Genomic DNA, 26,554 nt, shown 5'->3' with positions numbered 1-26,554 from the left:
TGATGAAAATAATTTCCAACTCACTGGAGTAACTGCTACATGGGTTACCTACATTACAAGGTATCACTGTGAGAGCACATCAGAATATTACCCATTGTGACCACTGAATGAAACCTAGACATATTAAAATAAACAACAGAAAATAGAAATTCTCACATTAACAATCTAGTAAGAGCATGCTGATTCAATTATTAATTTTGGAAAATAATATTCCTGATACTAAAAAATAAAAAAAAGCAGATCTAGGACTGAAACTTCTATGCACTCTTAAGAAATATCTAACATTAAGAGAAAATTAGAAACAAAAAATGTAATTATTTTGAGAGCACCTTATTCTGAAACAAGTCCTTTAATTAATTCACTGAAGTTTTAATACAGAAAGCTCAAATGTGTAATAGAGTACATCTAAATAAAGAACAGTGATTTTATTTCTCTAAGCACTTTTTCTATTAAGAGTATGCTTTGCAGAGCCATAATAGTTTTAAATCTAATCTACTGCATTAAAAATGCTTATACCTTTTGTTATCTTCAGGACTTGTGGGAATTTCATTTTTAAGAATTTTTTTAAGGAAATAATCATTCAACAATAAGCAAAGATTAAAAAAATAAGAAAAGATAGAGGTCTGGAATATTTAAGGCCAACAATATTTGTAACAGCCAAGAAAAAGAAAAAAAAGAAAAAAACAATGTCTAATAATGAGGGATTTACTGTAGAAATGATGGCCTGGGCACATAAAGGTATACAATCATTTAAAATAGGCTTTTAGAAGGGTATTTAATGATATGGGAAGTTGTTTATTATAAAAGACATGTTTCTTTCAAAAGCAGGGCACAAAACTGATGTGGAGCATAAAACCTACAGGTAACAACAAAAACAAAACATAATACTAACATATATGTGCGTGGGAAAGTCTGGAATTACATGCAGTTTTTTTTTAACAATGGTTCTGAATAATGAGATAAGAGAAAAATTTTCTTTCCACTTATCTGTAGTTTCTATAATGGATGTCATATTTATAAGAAGGAAAAAACTGCTCCCTTTTATTCTCATATAGTGATGGAATCAACCTTCTAGACAGGTGCCTTTTGGTTGTCAGGAGCCTCACATGACAGAGAGAGTATTACTATCATTTAATGGGGAAAGACCAGGAATGCTAAGCATCCTGCAATTTGAGGGACAGTCTCACTTGATAGGGTACTGTCCTAAATTCTAAAGAAGCCCCAACTGAGCTACCCTGGTAAAAACAGAACAGAACATCATTCCCTGAATACTTATTCTACATCAAGTGTTTTCAAAAGGTAGTAAAGATAAAAGACTATTGGCACAAATAACTTTTATTTGTATTTAATTACCCAACCATACTCTCAATATACTGGGCTAATACACTTTTTCAAATACCAGACAACAATCATTTAAGCTATGTCTATACACCATCAACACCAACTGAAGATTTTAATTCAGTCAACAGTCTTTCTATAGACCAAGCTGAGGTCTTCCCTGTATCTTTAGAAAGTACTAAAACAAATATGGCATATCTGTCTGGAAACTTTGTCTTCGTGTAACCATTCCAGTTATTCACATCAAAAATTGAGAAAATCAGAAGCTTAATTATGGCAGCTAACATTTACTAAGTCCTTAATATGTGCCAGGAAAATGGGTCAAATACCATATATAGTGTCCTTAGAATCACCAATGGTATAAAATCTATTATGTTCCTGCCTTATAAGACCTGACTCTGAAAGATTTTTAGTTCATCCTCTAAATCTGCACTTTTCCAAGTGTGGTCTGGGGACCCTGGGGGTCCTGAGACTTTCAGGGAGTGAAAAAGTAAAATAAAATAAAGCAAACTATTATGTTCCTATTTTACAGATGGGGAAACTGAAGGTTTTAGAGATTAAGTCATAGGTTCAAGGTCATATAACTAGCAAGTGCTAGAACCTGGAAATGATTTCAAATCCTAAATTCTTACAATGTGGTGGGGGGCTTATGGAAAATGAAGTATTTAGGTGAATCAAGGTAGTAGAGGACTTTGGGGCTAACATGGATCTGTGACCCAGTGCAAATCCTCAGTAATGACAACGCCACTGAGAGAGAAAAACCAGTCTGCAGAATGCAGAACTTATTGTTTCTGGTGATAACACAGCAATCTTTGAAAACAGCACATTTTTGTATCCTACTTTAATTTCAAAAGGAATATATAGTTAAAAGGAAGTTTTTCAAAAATATCTTAACTGTAAAAAAAATTCCTTGAAAACTGGTGAACCCTTTCTAATATTATTTGAATTACACATATTTAGTTTAAAAAAGAAAACTACTCTGAAAACTATCCGATACATGGAGAAGCTATACGCAGAACTAAAAATAGAAATTAGAATTACTGAGTTTTCTGGATAATAGTTGCTATTAAGAGGAAGACAGCAGTAGTCCCCAAAAGTTACTTATAAGCTCTAGGAAATATACTTAAAATGGAAGGTTTTTTTTTCATCAAGGTAATGCAAAACATTTCCCAATTCACCTATATCTTATCAAGTATCAGTATGAAATGTTGATTTTATTATTCAAATTTCCACTGAGGAATAAAAAACTGAGAGGAAATGAAGAATTCTGCATTCCTCCTTTTGTAAATCAAGGCCTGAATATGAGAAGATGTAGGTGTCTCCTAACTTCAGCAGATCAGAGTTATCATCATCACGACATATTATGAATTCTTTGTACTGTGACCCAGCTATGAGGAAGGTCAGCATAAAGAACTCTCTGCATAGTAAGTATTCAATATGTTTAGGATAATTCTAACTAGCAAAAAGGATGCAACTGTGCGAAAGTAATAAAGTAAAGTTTTGAAGGGGATACCCTGAAAATACTCCACTCAGACAGAAAACATTCTGAATTTTGACTCAAAACTGCTTGATCACGGGGTAGGAAGTGGTCTTCCATAATATTTATGAACTGCACTCCTGCAGGGTGAATGGCTTTAATATTAAAAAATTTAGCTTTAAGCATGTATGAGTCTCTAACTCTGAACACTGCTGAAAAAAGTATTCGACAGTGTAACTGTTAGAAGCATGCCAGATCAGAATTCATTACCTATCTTGTGGTTTAAAACTACTTCGTAAAACAAAATTTGGGACTTGTCTCTCCTCAAGTTTACTAAATTCCTGAATATGCAAGGGAAAAAACACCTTATTTTCTTTGTATGCCATAAAAAAATTGAAACCATACATTAGGTGTTTATAAGCATGATTGACTTGCAGCCCAGTTTAAAAAAAACAAAACAGTAATACTAAATACCTTCACTTTGATTATGTGTCAATTTCTGAGTGCTTTTTAAAGAATAATTTTTAGAAAGTATAGAAAGCAAACATCAGCTAAAGAATATTAAGGTGTTTGCAGGAATAAATAATTCAAGAAAACAAAAAACACATGATTTCTACTCATTCTTAGAATGAAGTCAGAAACATTATAAAAGCATTGTCAAAGTCACTTGCTTCTCCACGTGCCTAGTGAGCACTGTCTCCCAATTTTAGCTAAGGTCAACCTAAATCCAATTAGGGAAGAAAAGGAGGCTGTAACATTCCACCTTCTGGCATGAAATATCCCTTAAAGTTTTCTATTTATAATCCAAAAGGCAATATGTGCACTTATTTTACCAAACATTGGCACTTCACGTTCAAGGTCAACAGTAGAGACTTTAGTATGATTCCTGCATCAATAATAATGGCTAAAATTTACTAAGTGTTTTTTGAATGCTAGGCATGTCCCCACAACAACCCTGTGAGGTAGGTATTCTTCATTCCATTCTGCAGGTGAGGAAATTAAAATGTACAGCATAATGACTCATCAAGACCAAACAATGCATGATGGAGCCAGGATTTAAACTCAGTACTATCACCAACTGAGCCTACAGAAGCCAAAGTTTTAAGAAGAAACATTTTATGTTTTTAAAAACAAGATATACATGAATATGTTGAATATATAAATAAAACTGTTGTTCTTTTAAAGCAATTATATACATCGACTTATTCCCCCCAATTTGTTCCAAAAGAAATAGTTTAAGGCAGCTAAGCTTTTACCTATAAATATATATTGACAGTGGGGCATTAATAATATGTAAAAAAACATTTCTAATCATCCATACTTTACTTTCTTAGAAGAACACTTTGGTTTTTCACCTCAAAGCTTTGTTTAACAGTGGGTACCTAAATAATCCTCAGATGTTTTATTCTTACTCTTAAATGCTGAGGGCAATGTAATTAATTTAAAAAAGGGAAGGGGAACTAAAGGTAAGAGGGAGGAAAACAGTCATACACAAACCTTGCTTCTGGTCGCTAGCTGCAGTGACAGGGGTGCTGGCAGCAAGATGAGCGCTCTCCACAGTCCCATAAACCACAGGGCTGTGCTCGGGGACCTGGCTGGGCAGCTGCTGGGATTTGAAGTACAAAAAAGGGTGATAATGAGCGTGCGAACATAAAAACTAGCAACATGGAACCCAAGCAAGTGGGGAAGACAAAGTAGGGCAGGAGATCACAAAATTGAAAATAAATAAATAAATAAATAAATAAATAATAAATAAATAAATAAATAAATAAATAAATAAATAAATAAATAAATAAATAAATAAATAAATAAATAAATAAATAAAGGAAAGCAAGGAAAAAATATATAGGACAGTTTAAATTCAAAAAGTACATGGGAAGACAAGGAAGAAAACGAAAAGAGGCAGCAGGAAAGGGGAAGGAAAAGAGATGATTATTATTAACCACAGCAAGAGAAGACAGCACAGCAATCGTTAGTACAATGCTTTCTCCAGTGTTCCTTCTAAGGACAGACTTTCAACCTACCAATAGGTGTCATGTCTGAGAGGGAATTTAGTATCTTCCCAGTCAAAGACCAAAGGGACTTGGTCAACTTCATTTATAAACTACCTAGCAAAGTAGTTCATCTAGCAGTTGTCAAAAGCAGGAAAAACAAAACATGATAGGTTTTAAAACCAGTTACTGATCAAGAAAACAACAGTGAGGGGTGATTCTTGTCACTTGTCCATGTAACCACATAGGTGTAATGCAATTTGGAAAGACTTTAAGGGCACTTTCACCTTAAGATGTCTTTAGATTCTGGGTCAAGGATGGTATCTTTTCAGAGTCAGAAATCTAAGTAAAATACCTCGATTTTCAGAGCTAAGAGGAAATTCTCATTTTCATTCAACCAGTATATGGAATCAAAAATGCCCATCAGAATTGTAGCCGAGTAGGTTGAAAAAATTGCAGCCATTGTTCAACTTAGAGGGAACAAGAATTACACAAAATTACACAAGAAAGGACAAGAACATTCATTCTACATCACATTCCAGGTGGGTGTTTGCTCTGGATTTGAGCGTTACACAAAAGCCACACAACAAAGCAGTGTCTCTCCTCGGAGATCTAAGATCATTTTTTTTGATAGCTATGATTGCCTACGTTGAATTCTATCAGTGCTGTCAGAGCAGAGCTCCCTGCACAATTCTGATTTTTTTTTTTCTTGGAAAGGAGGGAGAAATTAATGTGTGCATAATTTGTATACAGGGCCACTTTAAAGTGGGAGTTAATGAAAAATATTTTCAAGTCAGTAAGGCTCACAAAGAGTAGGAATATAAAATGAAATATATCAGTTTAAACACCTATCACTTATGTCATTTAAATAATGCTTTTCACATTGTACAACATGCCGTTTACATAAGATTATATATGATGTACAGAGTAATAGATAGGAGTGGGGAAAACACTATTATTTCACATATTATTAGACCATGAAAAGTATTCATATTCCACAATTACTTCTAAATGAAGACTACTAAAATTATATTTCCATATATAAAAAAATGAAGAGTTACTGTTTTGAATCATGGCCAAATGGATAGAAGTACCGTGATTACTCTGAATCCTTAGTTCTAACAGGAAAAAAATTCTATTGTTAAAATTCAAAATTTAGGAAAGGTTCATAGCTGTAAGTGAAAATAACAGTCAGCCCTCTGTACCCACAGAAGTGCAACTCGTAGGTACACAGAGCCAATTGTACTAGCTACTTTATTTAAGGGACTTGAACATCCACGGATTTTGATATCTGCAGAGCTCCTGGAACCAATCCCCTGTGGATACCGAGGAACGACTGTAGGGACCCAGTTCAATTCTATGGCTGAAAACAGCTCTAGAACAAAGGAAAGATTCTATATTACTTAGCATTTATTAAATAGTTATCCACATATCCCAGGAAAGAAAGATCTGCAAATTGTGTCATTTACCTGAAAGAAAGAAAATATTAACTATTTCAATTGTGTAGGAAATTAATAACCAAAAAAAAAGGCGGGGCGGTAACTGCTGAAAGTAGATCACCGAAACAAACGGCATCCATGGTTAAGGTGAGATTTTTAAGACAGTAAAAGGCTACTGATACCTTTAAATCCGTACAGATTCGAGAGTTTCTCAATCTAAGATGAAAATACCTTTGATCATATTAGATAACTACACAGACATTTTTCTATTAAGAAAACCCTAGAAAGATTGTATGTATAAAGATTTATAAGAAAGGAGTGAGATAACATGTTGGTTAACTCACAATTCCAAATCCAAGTATCCAGTACATAGTTACATAGCCACAGAATGCTAGCAAAGTTCAGTTTCCTCAGCTGTAAAATGAAAAGGGATTGAAGATCCTACAGTGCATTTCAGCTTTAACATTCTCAAAGCCTCTGAAAGGACTAAGAAAATAACATATTAATATGTTGACAATATGAATTATTACTGTTTTAGATTTATTTAGGATAATCTCAAATTTTAGCTAACCTCTAATTTCATCTGCTCTCTCCTACTGAAATAACTGTAAACAATCTGTTATGAAGAAGGCCCTTACCTTTCCAAAGCACAATCATGGCTTATTTTACCTAACTGATGTCAGAAAAACCAAGAAACACACTTAATATTGTGAATCAAAACATCACATACAATGCTGTACACATTTTGATCCCTGTAAGGAAATGAAACCTATGGGTAGCTAGAGAACTTGGGTAACACGATCTATACTGTTGAGAATATATTTAGGGGATTTCAAAATCACTGCACTTCAGTCACTTTCACTACTGGTAGGAGCGAAAATTTATAAAAATCATTCTTGAAGGACAGTTGGTATCAAAATATAAAATAATAAAGATGCTCAAGAAGTCAGAGCTAAAAGGTTAGGCTTGACTTGGTGACATCACATTGTTGCAATCATAGTTATGTCAATGCTAAATTCTCTCCTCCACATCAAACTTCAAAATCAAAGCTCTGACTGGCAGAAGAAAAAACATTTCTCACTTTTCAAATACAATGATAAGGAAGCTTATTTAAAGTATGGCAAGATATTAGATACTTGATAGTATCTGAGAAGTGAATTTCCTTTATAAATTCTACTTGAGCATCTACTCTGTTGAAGATTTACATATTAAATCTGAAGTACTGGCTTCAAAGGATAATGGTAGATTTAGGCCCAAACACTGGAAGATCTTTTAAAAAAAATAATAATAAAGTGTTAAACCAACAAGCAAAACAAGCAGCAAAATCTGGAATTGTCTTTAAATACTTCTTAGTACAATTTAAAATTCGTTTCTCTTTTTATAACCCACATTGTTTCTTACTCATCTCCTTGCTTCTGTCTTGCCTCTCTGCCTATTCTTTTTATCTATTTTTTTACTGAGATAGAATTGACATCTAAGGGGCCACCTTCCTTTACTATCTATTTTAAAGTTGTACATAATAGGATGCTTAAGTACAGAGGTAATTTTAGACAGGAGGCCACCAACAAGCAACTATGGTCCAGGGGTTACAGGCCTGTTTTTGAGCTACCCATAAAAAATGTTTTTACATTGTTAAATAGTTGGGGGAATTTTTGAAAAACAGCATTTCTTGATACATGAAAATTACAGGAAACTTATAAAGTTTTATTGAAACAGCCACAGCTAGTCATTTACATATCGTCTATGGCTCCTTTCATGCTACAATGGCAGAGTTTCAGTAGTGGTGAAAAGAGACTGTTGGCTGCAATGCCAAAATATTTACTACCTGGCCCTTTATAGAAAATGTTTGCTGACCCCTATTACAATTCACGGAGAGCAAGCCAGAGAATCCAAAGAATTATACAAATGTAAGCAAGCTGCTGATGTAATTTACTATTATCATAAGAGGCTATTTGAATGCTTCACGTATTTCATCATTTATGTATAACTGATTTTTCAAAGTCCCGTTCAATGACTTGAAAATAATCACTGTAATAAATATCTCATGTGTTTAACATATATAAATCCTGGGGACAAACAAGTATCCCCCTCCAACTGAGAAACATTATAAAGATTAGGAAGTAAAATAGTAATAAATGACACCAGGAAAAAGGACTAAAAAATGCTTTCTTAAGTGGGAGAGAATTCTCCCACACTCATTCTTTAGAAAGTTGTGTACGTGTCTGTGTGTGTGTGTTACCCTCTGGTGTCTACTATGTATAAAACACTGAGAACCCACTAGTGACTAACAGAAAAATTCTTAGCTTCTGGAGCTTATACTCTTTCAAGGAAAACATTAAAGAATAACCCCCTGCCTCCCAACACACACACAGAGCAGAATATTATTCAACCATAAAAAAGAATGAAATCATGCCATTTGCAACAACATGAATGGACCTTGAGGGCATTATGCTAAGTGAAATAAATCAGATGGAGAAAGATAAATACCTTACAATCTCACTTATATAAATAATTTAAAAAAAAAAACCCCAAACTTAGAAATAAAAAGAACAGATTGGTGGTTGCCATAGGCAGGGGGTAGGGCTGGGAAAATTGGGTGAATGAGGTCAAAAGGTACAAACCTCCAACTATAAAATAAGTATCTCAAGGGAATGTGATAAACAGAATGGTGACTATAGTTAATAATAGTGCACTGCATATTTGAAAGTTTTGAGAAGACAGTAGATCTTAAAAGTTGTCATAAAAATTTTTTGTAACTCTGTATGGTGATAGCTGTTAATTAGATATTGTGTAACAACTTTACAATATATATAAATATCAAATCATTATGTTGTACACCTAAGACCAATGTAATGGGATATGTCAATTCTATCTCAATAAAAAAATAAATAAAAAGAATAGACAGAGAGGCAAGACAGAAGCAAGGAGATGAGTAAGAAATTTACTGTTGTTCAGAGGTGAGATCCAGGTGGTTTAGAGAGTAAGAGTAGCAGCAGAGGTGGTGAGAATGAGCCAGACAGGACTTGCTGATATCATGGTTGTGGAATATGAAATAAACATTTAAAGATGACTTGAAGATGGTTTATTATCTGAGCAAGTGAAGTATATTGTGGTATAATTTACTGAAAACAAACAAAGTACCAGGGGAGCACACCAAACACCTCAAGAAATAGTAACAGGGTTCACAAACTCAAATGCCTTTATAAACAAATAGGTGGCCTAAATATGTGATTCAAAAAGGTATAAAATAATAATAGAACAATGTAACAAACTAAAGAATGAACACCCAGGTTAAAGGCATTCAGATTGATGAAAATGTATTTTTTTCTTTAAACATGAACCTGATAAAACATACATCTGCAATAGAAAGCCTCTTCCTTGAATGCAAAGAAAGATTGCTAATGTGTCCGGAATGATGAGGGAAACCCAGACACTCAAAGTAAAAGCTGTCAGGCTAAACTAGAGGACTTAAAATGACTTTAAAGTTCCAGTGGGCGGGGAGCAGGGGGAGAAGAGATGATAAACATTAATAACACACTTTAAAAGATGAGAATAATGTGGATGGAATTTACTCTAAAATAGTAAAAGATATTATAAAGCTATAGTATTTAAGATAGTATAGTAACACTACTAAAACAGATCAATAAAATATAAAGGTCCAGAAACAGACCCAGGTACATATGATAGTTCAGCAAATAATCAAAACAACATCTAAAAACAAGGAGGCAATGAAGAACTATTCAATAAATAATACTGAAACAGAGACAAGCCATTCAGTTTAAGAAAAAAAAAAAAGAAGAAAAATAGAAAAGCAGGATCAAAAACTTATGTCTACATCAAAATTAATTCCACATCAAAGATAAAAGAAAAATAATCAAACCTAAATACTAGAAGAAAATATACATTAGTTTTATTATCTTGGATGGGAAAATCTTTCAAAGTATGAACCCCAAATCGTAAGTTACTTAGGGAAAAACAAATCTGTGAATACTAAATTGGGAGTTTGGGGTTTGCTGATACTACTAGATACAAAACAGTTAAACAGCAAGGTCCTACTGTATAGCACAGGGAACTATATTCAATACTGTGTGATAGCCTATAATGAAAAAGAATATGGAAAGGAATACATGTAGATATATATGTATAACTGAATCACTATGCTGTACATCAGAAATTAACACAACATGGTAAATCAACTATACTTTAATAAAAAAAAATTTTTAACTTCTACGTCATAGAAGGCACCATTAACAAATTTAAAACACAATCACCAAACTAGAAAAAAAAAATTACATATAGTAAAGGGAGACCTTTAGCATTTAAAGAATGCTTATACATCACAGAAAAATCATCACCCCAAAAGAAATATGTACTAAAGACATGAATAGGTAATTCATACACATACACACACACAAGTAACTAGTGAACATCAAAATTCTTAACTCCACAAATCAATAAATAAAAATTACATGAGATGGTTTTTAAATCTATCAAATAAGCAATAATACAAGGAAAGGGGTATTCCCTTATATACCGTTATTGGGAGATGAACTGGTACATTTCTAGAGGGTAAGTAACAACACCATAACCCAAAATAAGTACACAAAGTTGTTCATCATAGCATTGTTACTATTAGTGACAAACAAGAAAGAACAGAAATACACATCAGTTAAATAAACTAGGGTACATCCAAACAAAGAAATACCACACAGCCATCAAAAATTACAATACCTATAGTCAAACATGAGTATTTCTGCAAGATCACTGAAAAAAATAGTACTTATAAAATGGCATGAACCCAACTATATTAAATTATAGGCATGGAGATAGATACACACAAACACACACACACACGCACTAAAAGATGTATGGAAGGATATTCACCAAAAAGTTAACACAGTTAACTCTCAGTAATAAGATTTAGGGTTAAAATTTTTCCCTTATGACTCTTCCAATGAAGATTTTTAATTTTTATACATGCAAAACTAAAGTCATTCTAATTTTGAAAATATACTTTTAATAACAGACATAAGACTGAACCTGACAGTTTCTTAAAATCTCTTCCAACACTTCTTGTGATCCCCTACAACTATAAACATCACAGTTGCTAGATGAGTATGAGATGCAACACCATTGTTCAATGTCTGACTGGCAGTAGGTGGTAAGGGATAGGAATTTTACTACACATGCAAAAATTCAAGGCATACTTTATAAGTAGAATTCAGATTTAATGTATCTAAGGTAAAGTCATACCACTAATAATAACTAAGGCTTTCACAAAATTTGGTGAAGACTCATAAAAAAAAAACATAGCTCAAGTAAAAATAAAGAATCATTTAAAAAAAAATACTGAAAATACACTTGCTCCACTGGCTTCCAAGATAAGGTATCTCAAAAGTGGCTTTAAGTCAAATTTTGTTTCTTGCTTTAGGAAATTCCAACAGGCACTGAAGCTGGAGACTCTTGGTTTTATTAAAAAACTCAGGACATTTTTACAAAATCCTGTTGGTGACAGACCTGATAAAATCAACAACCCTGCTCTACACCTCTAAGTAGGGCCCTCTCTATAACCGTCCATGTAGAAACTCATTTTAAACAATGCAACTGCTGTCAGCAAGAGTTCATCATGACGTTTCATTAAAAACCCCTGAGAGAGTCCACCTCAGCTTAGTTATCTGTTCAAAGTTTACAGGCTTTCTAGGCTACTGAAAAGCACCATTTTTAAGTCAAAGGAGGTTACTAATGAAAAATGATTTAATTAAAGATGAAGAATGATGTGATTTAATTCAATAACCACTGTCTTTATTGTAGACATCACTTTAAAAAATCAATTCCTATATGCTTCAAGGTAGAGAATATTAATTCATCAGTGCCTATGACTAAGATGATAAAATGACATTTTAAAAATTAAGACTAGATTTATATACATTACATAGGTGTATCCAAATTCTTTATGCAGAAACTTACCTACTTATTGTACATATTACTTACAAAATGAGTATTATCATCTAAACTTTAGAACCTAACTGTAATTAACTATTACTGCTAACACTATAAAATGAACTAGGTAACAAATGGCGATGATTTCCAGGTACCAAGTATATAAGAAGCTCTTCAAAAGACTGAATAATCTGCTGACTTTGGTCATTTGACCAAAAGACAGGAGAGGCTGTATCTTCCCTAAGATGTGCCATCAGTCAATAACCTTTTATCTGTCCCTACACTCTATGGCACGGGACTCTCTCCCAAGTTATAACTCTGCTTTATTATAAGTAATTCTTAAAACAGAAAAAAGAAAACAAAAGGGAGTAGGAAGAGAAAGGAAGGTATACAGTTCAGGAAAAAAAATTAAGTGATATAATATATAACCCCTTTGGAAGCAGGCAATTTTGGAAGCCTTGCCTCACTATCCACAGGGGATTGATTCCTGGACAGCCCACAGATACCAAAATCTTCAGACACTCAAGTTCCTTATACAAAAGGATGAAGTATTTACATATAACCTCCCACATACTTTAAATCATCTCTATATTACTTACAATACTTAATACGATACAAATGCTATATAAACAGTTTCCAGTGCATGGCAAATTCAAGTTTTGATTTTTGGAACTTTCTGGAATGTTTTTTTCTGAATATTTTTGCATTCTGTGAATGCAGAACCCACAGATAGGGAGGACTGTACAACACCATGCATTTATTTTTACCTTACAGGATCCCATAATGACTTTCAGGCAGCTAGCATATTTCTTTTTTTTTTAACATTTTTTTTTATTGAGTTATAGTCATTTCACAATGTTGTGTCAACATATCTCTTAATATGAAAATTTTCCTTGTGCCTCATTGCTCTCAACAACAGATATATAGCTGAGAGATTCTGATGCTGAAGGAAAGTAACAAAAATATTTCCTTCTTTCCAACTTCAATATATAAGAACTAAAAGAGGTCTCTGAGATTACTTACTATAACCCCTCATTTTACAGATGAGAAAAATAGAAGTTTAAAGGGCTTAATGTTCTAACTCAAGGTCTAAGTGACAGAGTGGAGAGCAGCACCAGGCATCCCAGTACACTGTGATGTCCAGCCTTGCATCTCTGCCTGTGTACTGAGATCACCTGAATGGGCACATATGTGCACATTGTGTGTGTGTGTGTGTGTGTGTGTGTGTATAATATATCTGAGATACAAAATCTCAAGAAGTTACTCCAGAGAACATTTTAAAACTTAGGAGGCAGGACAATTTTAACTTCAGTCTACTCTTCAGGACAAAAACAGCAATAGCAAAACTTGTTTCTCTTCTCCATTCTCTTTCTTCAATGCAGTTTCTCTCAAGTAACTCTTCCTAGTATGATTGCTTGCCAAAATCAGACTCATTATCCCCCTTTTCAAACATCTCCACATATATTGCATGTTATGTTTTACTATAAATCCTGCTATCCAGGCTTGAAGAAGAGTCACCTCTGACTCTTCCCTCTCTCTTACATCTAGGGGAACCATGCAATGTGTTTACCTGGACAGTATCAGTTTATGCCTGTTGTCCCAGCAAAATGACTAATAGCATCCCCATTCATTTATAAAACTGCCCCAATTTAGATAAATTATATGGTAACCCTTTTTATAATTCTTACTTAGTAACCAACTGCTGAGTATTTCTGTAACTGGCTTCTTCTCCTTCAACTGACTTCCCAATTTACTGACTAAAATGGCAATAATCTCCCTTCACCCAATTTCCATTCTCCATATGCCTTTTTGCACATGCTGCCTCTCTGTATGGAATACGCTTCTCTTTCTTTCCATTTTGTGAATACTAATCTGGGAACTCAGAACAAGCGGTATCTCTGCTGTGAAGCCTTCCCAGACTCTTCCAGTCATTCTCTGTGGCTCCTGAAATAACAATAATTGTAATACTAATAACAGATAACATTTACTGAATGCTTTTCATGTCCTGAGCTTAAGCAATTTTAAGTATTTATTTCATTTAATCCTTATAATAATTCTATATGATACATTACATTTTCCTCATATTTTAAAATGTGGAAGCTAAGGTTCTGGAAGACAAGTAATTTGGCTAAAGTTACAAAATTAAGTTGTGGAACTGGGACTTGAAACCGAGTAAACCTGATTCTAAGCCAAAGCTTTAAACCTCTCCCCTGTACCATCTCACCTGTACCACCATTAATATGTTTCTGGGATCCAACACATTTGAGTCTACTGTAACTATGACCCACCTGGTCACCTCTGTGTTTTCATAGTTCTCTCTATACACTTCACAGGAGGATCAGTCATATATCTCTAAGTGTCCTCTGTCTCCCTTAAAGAGACTGTGATGAATTACTGACATGGAAGGGGCTTTGCTATTCACAGCACATGCAACTGTGACCCAAAGCAGGTGCTCTGTAAAGCCAAAAGCAATACAGTATTTATTCTTCAGTTATAAATTGTGAACAGGGTTGACAACATCTGCAGTCTTACTAACTAGAATGTGGTTCAGGATCTATTTAGAATCAGGCCAAAGCTGCAAACTAATAGTCTTTAGGCTAACCTAATGGATTTATTTGGCTGGCATAGTGTTATTTATTAGTAGAATTAGTTGCCATTTAAAAGTTGCAGATTTTTAACATAAATAGAGATTTTTAGCTTCTTTTGAAACACTGGGTAAACATTTTTACACGATATAACAATTGGGCATTAATGACCTCTCCTATTCTATGTGCACCACATTCTTTATGAATTTCTGGAAAATGAAGCCAAGTATTAGTTGCCATCATCAGGCTTATGCTGTTGTTTTCCTTAAGGGGAAAATGGAGTATTTCTAGTGCATATTTCTGTTAAAAAGCTATTTGTTCATTCTGTGAATTTCATGTATTTGGAAAGACAACAGATTGCTAAGTATAGATTTAAATGCAAACTACCTAATAAAATAAAACTGATGCTTCATTACAAATTATACCTCAAAAGAACTATCAGCATTATAATTAGTGCCTGATGAACTTTATCAATTAAAAGTGTACATTTAATTTGCTTTATGATTACACAAACACATATATTTGTATTCAGGCCCGGGATCCCTAGGGAAAGACAAAGAGCAAAAGGATTCCTGTGACTAAAGACCGAGAGATAACTGGAAGAAGGTGGGATCAAGTAAGATCAAGAAAAACAAACTCCAAACGGAATTAAAATGCAAAAAGATACACTAAAACATATTTAAATTGAGGATTTAAACACAAATCAACAAAAGGCTGTCAACTATATGGTTTGACAATAACAGTATTTTAATTAATGTGGGAAAATACAGGCCAAAACTGAACTGCCCTGATCAACCAATCCTAAATTTTTGCTATAGGATACTGCTACCTAACAGAGCACGTAAGTAAGTAATTTAAATGTGTAAATGTTGCTTTGCCCCACATTCACTTCCAGGGACAAGATTAAGTATAAGGCCTCTTTAATCATTCCAGATTTGGAATATCCCTGGGGAAATGATGAAGAATGGTGAAAGGTTCTAGTAACAATCATTAGTATAATCTTACAATTTATATATCTAAGATGATTACATATTATACTTAACTAGATGATGGAAGGTTGAGATAAATGTCAGCCAGAGAGTATTATCATTTCCAAGTGAAACACAACATTACACAAAATTCCAAGTTTTAGGCTTACTCAAAATTCACAGATTTTCAAGGGGCTCTAAACTCAGAAATCTATTTGTGATTTCAATTTTTAAAGAACTTCTTTTTAACCCATACTATGAAAATCAAGTCAATAGTCTATCATTCTGAAACACTTTATATTTGATCATCCATATCACCTGTTTGTAAACTAGGCTCTGAGGAATACCTCACCATCCAGCCACAAGAGGAGGGAAGTAAGCAGCCCCTAGTCCTTCATAACTTTGGTGTTATCTGTTTTATATGTTGGGCATTCCTTTCAGGTATTTGGAAGATTTGAAAATCACTCATCCTCTCTCAATGGTTTAGCAAAATTTCAAGTAACCAAGTGATGAAATCAGAATCCTGTCAAATTTGGGGGGTCCATTCTCTATGGTAGTTTACTAAACTTCAGCTCCTCCTGGAATGTCTTGATTTCCAAAAGCGAGAAAGTAAACTCTTGAAAGACCATAATAACCACATTCTGCAATAGGCACAAAAAGACGTTTGACAGAACTTAATAATAACCTTCGTAAATAATTAAAGAAGTATAAATAAAGAAATAATTTCCTCTACTCAGAAAGTTCATTTATATAGTCCTAAACAGTAAGAGGTATATCTATAATACATCTAAATATGCTCTGAATAACACAGGCCATCATCTTAAATGATACTGTTCAATAAAAATGTTTAAATTCTCAACCTTAATGATTGCATCAACATAGCATGCACCATTTAATTCCTAAGACTCCATACTGAAAACATAAAATACTCATTAAATGATAAGGTTTCCAAAGGAACACAGCTCCTTTTGGTACCATGCAACAATAATTTATTAGGAAGAGTGGCAGCAGCTATGCTCTGAATGTGAAGATAATACATAAAATACTATCAATAAAAATTTGGAAGTTATAACAATTTATAAAGAGAAATGACATGCCTGTTTAAATATCATTTAGATATTCGAGGTTATGAGACAACTGATGGAAATAAAAAGTATGGTCAAGTGACTACAGAAAAAGAGTTCAGCAGAGGTTAGTGAACAAACACACACCATCACCCATCGTGGCACCCTTGTCTCACCTGAGGAGGAGTAGGCGTGGACGTGGGTCTTCCTATGGGTGGAGTAGGATTTCTGCTGCCACCTCCAGACATAATTTCCTCTGTTATGTCTTTACCTCCCTGGTTTGGATCCCGAATTCTTATCTATAAGGTTACAAACAAGATGGCATATTTACAGATGGGTGTCTATGTAGTAGATTTATAGGTATATGATGTATTAAAGGTGCAAACTGGGAAACCTGTCAAATATCAAAGTTGATAATCACCACATCTAATTGTATTTCAATCACAGAACCATATGGGGTCGCTCAAAGAAATTTAGGTCATTAGTTCTGACCTGAACTAATTAGAACAACAAGCTAAAATGAAACCTAGTTTGCTGAATTTCTAGGTCAAAAAGCCAAAGTATTAACACTGTCTTATAAGCACTGCCAAAATGACTGACATAATTTATAATGCTTAACATAAGACAAGATTCATAAAACAGTCTTAGAATATGGAAGTTACTCTAAAGTTTTACAGGCTTTAAGTGGTTCTCTAACAAAATAAAAAATATACATATCCTAGGACTTAGAAGAGGAATTTATGCTATGGATAGCCGTATACATGCATGTAAAGATGCTCACTGAAGTACTGTTTTTTTCCAGCAAAGACACAGAAAGATCCTAAAGGCTGATTAAGAACACAGTAATCAAAACACTAAGCTACGTCCTTACAATTAAATACGAAACAGCCAGTAGGAAAAATGAGATGGATCTACATGTACTGATATGGAATGACTGTCAAGATGTATTGGTAAGTGAAAAGATGCAAGACACAGAACAGCGTGTATGGTCTTTTAACTTTTTTTCTAAGGCTACTTATGCTTGTAGAAATCAATCAGCGGAGATGGTGTTATAATGGAGATAAAGTACCTGGGTCTAGGCCTTTCATCCTGGGACAGTGCAGAGACATCAAAGCCCCCTCTGCTTGTCATTACATCTACAGCTTAATCAAGGTAGCCCTGGCTTCTTGAAAATTTCAAAGAATTCACTAATAAAACCATCCAGATTCAGAAGCTTCTGGGAAAGTAGTTCCTTAATAAGATTTCTAATATCAGCTATTTTTTCAGCTATGAAATCTTGTTTTTACTATAGTTTTAAGTATTCTTTTACAATTCATTTGTTCTTTCTTCTTCAGTAATAACTATTAATACTATCTTTCATTTTCATTATCTTCTTTATTAGTTTTTCTGCATTCTTTATTAGTTTTTCTGCATTCTACCATGCTGTTTCAACATTTCCAAAGCATAGCTTCTCAACTACAGTGTCACAATACACTGGCATGTCATGTTAATTATAATCTGTGCACAAATAATTTGTCTCTATTAAAAAAGAACCAAAGGTTTAAACCTAATTAATTTTTATTCAGTGAGAGTAGTCTCAAGAATGTTGCTATGATGTTGTTCCCACCTATTTTATTTGTGTGACCACGGGAGTCTCTATTAAACATCACCCATTTTGTGTGTTCTGATGGATAACAGATTGTAAGCCACTCTTCTACAAAATATTCTACAATGCGAATTTCATATTACCACACTCTAATTCTCTTGGGCCTGCCTTACTAGACAGAAATAAAGTCTCTGTAATTTATTAAAAACAATTAAATTTTCTAAATTCTGCTTTCTGTTTCTTCAAATAAATCTATTCCATAGGAAGGATTTTTCTCATTTAATATTCTATACATTTTCTCTTGTGGTATTTTTTTCCCTGTCAGTTCATATTTGAATATAGAGCTAATTAGGACCAGAATTAAAAGACAATAAGGATGTAAGAACTGAGCTTAAATTCTTCCCACTTAGTGAGACCCTAGCACAATGAACCTTCCCAGTTCTAAAGCTGGAGGGCATACTGTCACTCAGCATATCTAGCTCAGCACATGTTGAAAACTGACGTCAAGCAAAGGGTACTTGCAACATCTAGTTATATGCCCATACAAATTCTCTAGGTATAGTGGTAAGGATATAAAGGAGGAATAAAAATTGGCAGTCATTTGTGAACTGACATGAATAATGATTACAGCTGTGGGTAAACTTATTTGATAAGTAAGTGGACATTCTATTTTAAAATGAAAAAATTAATAAAAATTTCTTACTGTTTTTTTCTCTCTCTTGGCTGGAGGGGGTTGCTGTTGCGTAGGCACTATGATAGGTGCTGACTGATACACTGGCTGACTTGGGTAAAAAGGCGTTCCTAAAGAATTAGAAAAGAATGAAAAGAAGCACTCAGTTATTTGTCAACCACTATAAAACTACTAATGGCAAGGTGAATCTGGACAATTTTAAGAAGTCAAATAAAAACAAGCATTCTTCTTAACTCATTTCACTTCACTAGCTCCCCTTACTGAAGTGGTAAAGGAGCAATTCCTAAACAGTCATAAACACCTATCTTTTCTTCAGCATCCAGTATAAAAAACAACTAAATAACCAACTCCTGCAGATTGCCACCAGTTACCACTTTAAAAAAATCTATCCTGGGGACCCACTGCCTCCAACAGTGATTCTCAAACAAGGATTTGTGTGAATATGTTTTGCGCGTAGGCTTGGTCAAAGGCAGGAGAATGTATCTGATCATCCTGGGGGTTGGGGATGTTCTAATTCTGCATCCTACTTAACGGAGAACCACTCTCATAGGGAACTACCATTTAGGCCTGGCGAATGTCCTGTTGTTGGGGCTGAAAAAAAACGAGACAAGCAGCCTAAGGATAAAGTCCAGATTCTAGGAATCCAGGCTCCAGGTTTCTAACTACATTTTCCACCATTCTTGAACTCCATACCTTTGCTCTACCTATAACCTATTCCCATCCCTTCAGTACACCAGTCTCTTCAACACTGTTCATGTCTTTGACTATACTGCCCCTCTGCCTGAAATTCTCTTCCTCCACCCACCCTACACACTTCAATGAATCCTTAACTTTCAAAATTTTGACTATTATTATAATTACTACTAAACCAGAGTGCTTATAGCAGAGGTGATAAAACGGGGTCAGATACTGGATACTTCTGTAGGCTGAACCTACAGACTCGCTAATAGATTGCATGTGGGTGTAAGAGAAAGAAATTTCAAGGAAAATTTGTACAGTCTTTCGTCTGAGCAAATGGATGAATGGAGATACTACTTAAAAGTTACTGTGCTATTTATTTATTTACTGAGATGAGGAAAACTGGAAGAAGAATAGAATCTAAGGCAGAAAAATCAAGAGCTCAATTTTGCACATGTGATGTTTGAGATTCTTAATAGATCTTCAAAAGGGGATATCATGTAGGCAGAAAGAGACACAAGTCCAGAGTCAGAGATTTGGTATCCATTTCAGAATTGGAGTATATGGACAACATTTAAACCATGAGACTGGATAACTAAGGAAATGAGTACAAATAGAAAAGAAGCTCAAGGACTAAATTCGGGGGTACCTTATGTTGTTTAGAGGCCACAGATACGAAGAAAATCCAACAAAGAAGATGAAAAGGAAAATTAAGGCAGCAGTTAAAGTGAAGAAAATGGTTCAAGAATGGGGAGAGTGCTCTATTATGTCAAATGGTGCTGACAGGTCAACTAAGATTTCACCTTTTGAAGTAGAATTCACGGGTGATCTTGATAAAAGTTTTGTGAGTGGGGGTGGCGGTGTTCATCCTCATTAGGGTAGGTTCAATAGTAAATGAGATAAAGAAAATGAAGACTGTGAATATAGACAGTTCTTTTTCTTAAAAGTTTTGCCATAAAAGGAAGCACAAAAATGGACTATTGCTGGACAAAAATATTGAGTCAAAAAACCTTTCTTTTAAATGATAGGAATAAAACAATATACCTATATCCGAATGGAACTAATCTGGCAGAAAGAAAAAAAAATTAAAATGCAGGAAAGAGAAGAGAACTGCTAGAGTAACAGCCTTAATGGCTACATGAAGGGATCTAGTGTACAAGTGAAGACTGGCCTTTGGTGGGAGAACACGGATAGCAGTCAGAGTAACAAGAAGGAAAAAAATGAGTATGAAGGTAATCAAATCCTCGGTACTTTAGTAAGAAGTCAAATACTGTAGGCTCTTATTATCACTGTCATCATCAACATCATCACCATCCCCACCATCATCATATTAATCTTGACGTGGAAGTTTCTTGGAAGCAGTATGATTTGCAATATCAGAATTTTGCAGGTATCAATTAGGTTTCAAGAATCAGATTTGGAAAAGATCTAAACAGTATTTAATCTAAAAACATGATTAGGATTTCAGTAAGTTCAACATAAAAAGAAAAAAAATCCTTAGTTATCCTCTAGTAGTTAGTAAACTATCATCAAAGTAGAGCTCAAATAAGCATCTCTATGCTACTATATTATGTCACTAGCTCCAAGACTCAGAAAACAAACCCCTAAAATTGGTTTCAAATGCTGCTAGACAAGCAATACAATCTGCTCAGCTTGTCACATTTTAAAGCTATAAAATCCAAAAGGTGAAACATTCCTTTAAAAAAAATTAGATTCTTCTAATGAAATATTTTTGAGTCAACATGACTGGGGCACAGGCTGATGTACAATACATGTACAATAAATACCTGCTGAACACACTTGGCAGAATAGGATAATCTCAATACAGTGGGGAAGGGGGTTTAAACACTAAACTAGTAAAACATCTGGTCAACTGTGGACCCCAGCAGAGGAGGCCTTCCACCCTACCAAACAATTGTTTTCTTTTATAATCTAATCCACTTCTTTTATAGGCAGGGACATTTAAAAACACTTATTTTATCTATTAAAAATGTGAATCACTTTTGCATTACTATTTATCAATTAGGCAAGTTACTTAAATGTCTCTGAACCTCTTATGCATGGAATGTTGCAGGTTTGTCTAGATCAGGAGCCTGTCAACTAAGGACTAATACCATTTATTACAAACAAAGTATTATGGGAAGACACCTACAAACAGAGTTCATCTATGATCTATTGCTGGTTTCCCATTATAACGACAGAGTTGAATGGTTGCAAGAGGGACCATATGGCTGCAAAGCCTAAGATATTTACTATCTGGCTCTCTATATGAAAAGTTTTCTGACCCCTATTCTAGATCAGTGGTTCCCCTAACTTCAGTGTATAAGAAAGGTGTCAATGATATACGGCAAAATTTACGCAGTAATAGCCATGAAATATACACACAAACACACAACTATAGGCTTGCCAACTTGACATTTTTAGAAAGGATCGTTCACTTTTTTGGAAATTATTTCAGTCCTACTCCTTTGTTGTTAAAACAGCCTTCCTATATGAACTATGATACTGACAATAAATAGTAGTTTTCTTCAAAGTCTTACTGGCAAAATTTAAAATGTTATAGTCATGTGTGTTTATTCCTTAATTTTACTTTATTTTATATTTATTTCACTTGCCTAGAATATTGAAAGATCTGGGAACAACTGGTCTAGTCAATATTTAGACTTCTTCTCACTGCTAAAACCCCAAGCATAAATATCACACAAGTAAATTCCTGAAAGGCAAGGAGACTATTTCAATAATCTGTATTCCACAAAATACCTAGCACAATGTCTTACATATTGCAGATCCTCAAAAGCCTTTCAAAACCTTCAGTTTTCCATAGAAACAAAGATAAACATAGTAGTTAAATATGCAGGTTAGCACAAAGAAATCAAGCTATGCCATAATATACCCAGAACAATAATAATGTGGTATATAACCATATCACCAGATACAGTATTATTGCTCCACAAAAACACAAACTGATTTCAGATGCCAAAAACATTTCCCACCTTCACACGCCATGGAGAACGATGACTCCGTCAGCTCTTATTAGCTGAACGAGGTGCCCAAGCCCCAGTGAGACTCAAGAAAAGAGTAGAAAGAAGATGACAAGAGGAAAGGGAAATGACATGGCAGTGAGAAAAAAGGAGAGTATACTGGTTTGAAGCAAGAGAGAACAGAATGGGACCATCTACCATCATTGAGAATTGTAAATTCTCAGATTTTTTTTCTCTTTCTCAACATCACTGCTACCATTAACCATACCCCTTTTCTCTCAAAACTATATTTTTCATCTTAGGCAATCACCCTCTAGGGTTGGCTTAGAAATAATTTCAGTCTCCATGAGGTAGTTTTCTGATATGACAGGCATCAAAATATTTAAGAAACATTAATAAGAGAAAAACTGAAAAGTGACATTGAGCAAATACTATTCATTACTTACATTTCTCCTCAACACTGTAGAAACACTGCAAGCACTATACTGTATAAATAGAATTCTATGACCTTAGTTCCTGAACTTCAATGTAGTTAAGAATATTCTTTGAGAACCACTGTTCAAGATTTAAACCAAGTAGTGAAGTAAACTGTTAGTATGCTGGAGTGAACTGCAAAGTTAAGGATGAAGAACTAAGAACTCTGGGGAAAATGCCATTCAACTCACAAACTCCAACAATAGGGCAAGAAGTAACAAATCTCAGATTTGTTCTTTGCCAGTTCAGATATAGAAAGGTTCTCTGTCCTAGAAGAGAGGACTCCAGCTTCAGAACACAAAATTAGGATCCTATCCCCATACCCACTTTTAACCTGAACCCAAGACTAGGACAGGAAAGGTGGAAGAGGAAAGGGGATGCATCAGGAGCAGAGGGGAAATTAAGAAATGAGTGGAAAGGTAAGAGAAAGGGAGAGTTCAAGAAGAGGAAATAGGGAATGTTGAAGGCTTCTAGACCATACATAAGACCAGGACAGCTGCCCCAAGGAGTTACAGCTGAAGGACCTACAATTGGTAAGAGCTATTTGATTACAACTTTTGATTCTGATAAAAGTATGTTAACTAGCAATAGGCTTTAAAACTAAAACATCTGCCCAAATAATGAAAATAATCTAAACTTCTATCAGTAGAGGACTCGATTAATTATGATTCATTCTTTAAATGAAATACCATGTAACTTAAAATTCTATAGGTAGTGAAGTGGAAAGATGTCCATGAATATACTGTGAAATGGGAAAAAACAGGATGTTTTAGAACATTATAAATAGTTTGTACCCATTTGCATTAAAAATTGTTTAAATATGAATGGTAAAATATGTATCAATCTGCTAAATCATTATTTCTTTAGGGAGTAGGGAGGGAGAAAAATTGGTTATTCTAATGTTTTATGTCCTACATTATTGGTGTTTTTCATCCTTAACTTGGTTACTTTCATAATGAAAAATGATTTTAAGATGTTTTTCTAAGCTTAAGGAAACTATGGAAGTATTGTTTTAACCCAGGTGATCAACTACCTACTTGATTATCTACTGGATCTGCCTAAAAATTTCCTGGGAAAGAAAGAATATCTATCAAAAGGAACAGACATCGACAATATCTGAAATACAACTGCATCTCAACATACTGCTTTTTTGCAAAAATATACAAATATGGTTTTATATAATAGAAATAAATGTTATAATACCATGTTTATATATACACACACACAACCAAAATATTTCCCTACTAGCAAACTCATCTGTATTGTTTCTATATATATTGCAGCAGCAGTATTAAGAGCAAGAAAGAGGGCTAGCAAAGACCTATAATAATGATGACATTCCCTAAGCCAAAAAATCATTTATATAATTTTGTAAATAAATAGACTAAAATTCAGTGAGACACCTTTCAAAATGATTTCATAAATTCGAAACTACAATTTGCATTCCCTTTGCAACATGAGATTAAAAAAGAAAGTTAATTTTACCACGTTTACTCTGACTGATAATCTCATCGTAAAGTTTTTCTATTCAAAAATTTCTAGATAATATCTACAGCCAATTTTACATTTAAAAATAATTTTAATTGGATTTAAGTTTTCAGAATAAGTACCAATACAAAAGCACTAGACTTGTGCAAAAACTGTGCCTTAAAGCTAAATCAAGGGGTGCACAGGTACTTCAACAGTACTGGCAATTTTCTGTGTCAAAGCTGGGTAATATGCATATACTATTTTCCTTTAAAACTCATATATATGTAACATGCATTATTCTGAAAATACCAAGTATTTCTTAGTAAAAATACTACTTAATAAAGCTGTGTTAAATAAACATACAAGCAACAGAAAGGTTTTCCTTTTCTAAAAAAGGAAAGGCTAGGTAACACTTGGTTGCTTTGCCTATTTCATCTCAAAACTAAGAGAAACCTTCTTGAGCTATTCTAACACCAATCAATTCTTCTGTAAAGGTTATTAACTAAGACACTAAATCCCAATGCCAGGAAATTAGTCAGCAGATACGTGTTTATCTGTAGCAGAGCACCATCTTAAAATAACAAATTAAAGTTTTAATCAGTCCTTGCTGTAGTGGAAAAGATCAATGCTGACTGAATCTTAAAGCTTAATTTTTCTACTTTTGCTGATTTTATCCCTTAGAAATCACTTTCTATGGAGTAAAAATAAAAGTGTAGTATGTGATACAAATTTATTAAATAAAAATAAGGAATTTTCATTACTCCTTAGTTTAGTATTGGTTCACACACCAAGTATAAGCACAGTGCTTGTTTCACTACATTAAAAACAAATACAATTTTTCAAGGCATTAAAAAAATTTTTTTATCAAGGCATTTTCATTTAATTAGTCCTCAAAACCTCCTCATGACACAGACCTTACCACAATTCTGCAGAAAAGGAATAACAGGTATACTGAGTTACATTTAACCATCCCATATATATTCTCTATGTGCCCACCAGTCTCTAGGTGCTAGGAACATAGCAGCAAACAAAACAAGTAACATTCCCTGCCTTCATGGGTATTACATTCTAGAGGGAAAACATTAACAAATGTTTTAGTAAATGGTAGTAAATACTTAGAGCAAAAGAAATCATGGACAGAAGATATGGTAAATTTATGTTATCAGCAAAAATCCACTAAAAATCTAGGTAATGATGAGTTGGTAGCAGACATCAGAACCTTGAGACATGGGCTATTTGCAACAAAATTACCAGCTCCTTCAGAAGATGTAATTAATGATATATATTTCATTTTGGTTTTTTTTGGGGGGGGGGGATTAGTTTTATTTATTTTTAATGGAGGTACTGGGGATTGAATCCAGGACCTTATGCATGCTAGGCACACACTCTACCTCTGAGCTATACTCTCCCCCAACTACGTATATTTCTATAATATTCTTTCCTGGTAAGGCCACTCTCTAAAAAGTAGCTTTTGGGTCATAACTGTTTGCAACATTTTATTTAAAAATCCTTCACATCACTAAACCTCACTGCCTAAACTAAACTGCAAACAACACAATGGAACAAACACAGCAAATTAACAGAAATTGCTCAATTTTTCACACTTACCATAAGCATTGGGGAAGTCCCCAGGTCCTGGTCCAGGATAAAAAGGACCTGGCCCTGGTGGTTGAACTGGATACTGTTGTGGGGGCCCAACATAAGGAGGGCCACTGTGACGGTACTAGAAGAGAAAAATTACATACATTTATAATTAATATGATGGTAGGTTACTATGGAAAAATAAAGCATGTGTGTGTGTGTAAAAGAATCATTTAAATGAGGTGAAGCCACTTTGTTAAACATACTCAAAATGCTTGCTTGCCATTAAGAT

General features: G+C 34.1%; 1 protein-coding gene across 9 annotated transcripts in view; it reads right to left on the bottom strand.

Annotated features, from left to right (window-relative positions):
• EIF4G3 (eukaryotic translation initiation factor 4 gamma 3) overlaps positions 1–26,554 on the bottom strand; it is a 327,940-nt gene that overhangs the window by 116,809 nt on the left and 184,577 nt on the right. For 6 of the 9 annotated variants that reach the window (XM_074377251.1, XM_074377254.1, XM_074377253.1 and 3 more), the window contains 4 exons: positions 26,290–26,404; positions 19,091–19,188; positions 16,979–17,101; positions 4,313–4,421 (listed from right to left, as the gene is read on the bottom strand). In XM_074377251.1, the coding sequence (XP_074233352.1) occupies positions 4,313–4,421; positions 16,979–17,101; positions 19,091–19,188; positions 26,290–26,404 (445 nt within the window). The remainder of the gene's footprint in view (positions 1–4,312; positions 4,422–16,978; positions 17,102–19,090; positions 19,189–26,289; positions 26,405–26,554) is intronic. The other 3 variants (XM_074377252.1, XM_074377255.1, XM_074377258.1) reach the window with 1 other exon arrangement.

The sequence above is a fragment of the Camelus bactrianus genome, chromosome 13 (assembly GCF_048773025.1).
Source record: "Camelus bactrianus isolate YW-2024 breed Bactrian camel chromosome 13, ASM4877302v1, whole genome shotgun sequence".
Classification (NCBI taxonomy): domain Eukaryota; kingdom Metazoa; phylum Chordata; class Mammalia; order Artiodactyla; family Camelidae; genus Camelus; species Camelus bactrianus.
The sequence above is the reverse complement of the archived record's forward strand: the minus strand, read 5'-3'. Positions and strand labels throughout refer to the sequence as shown.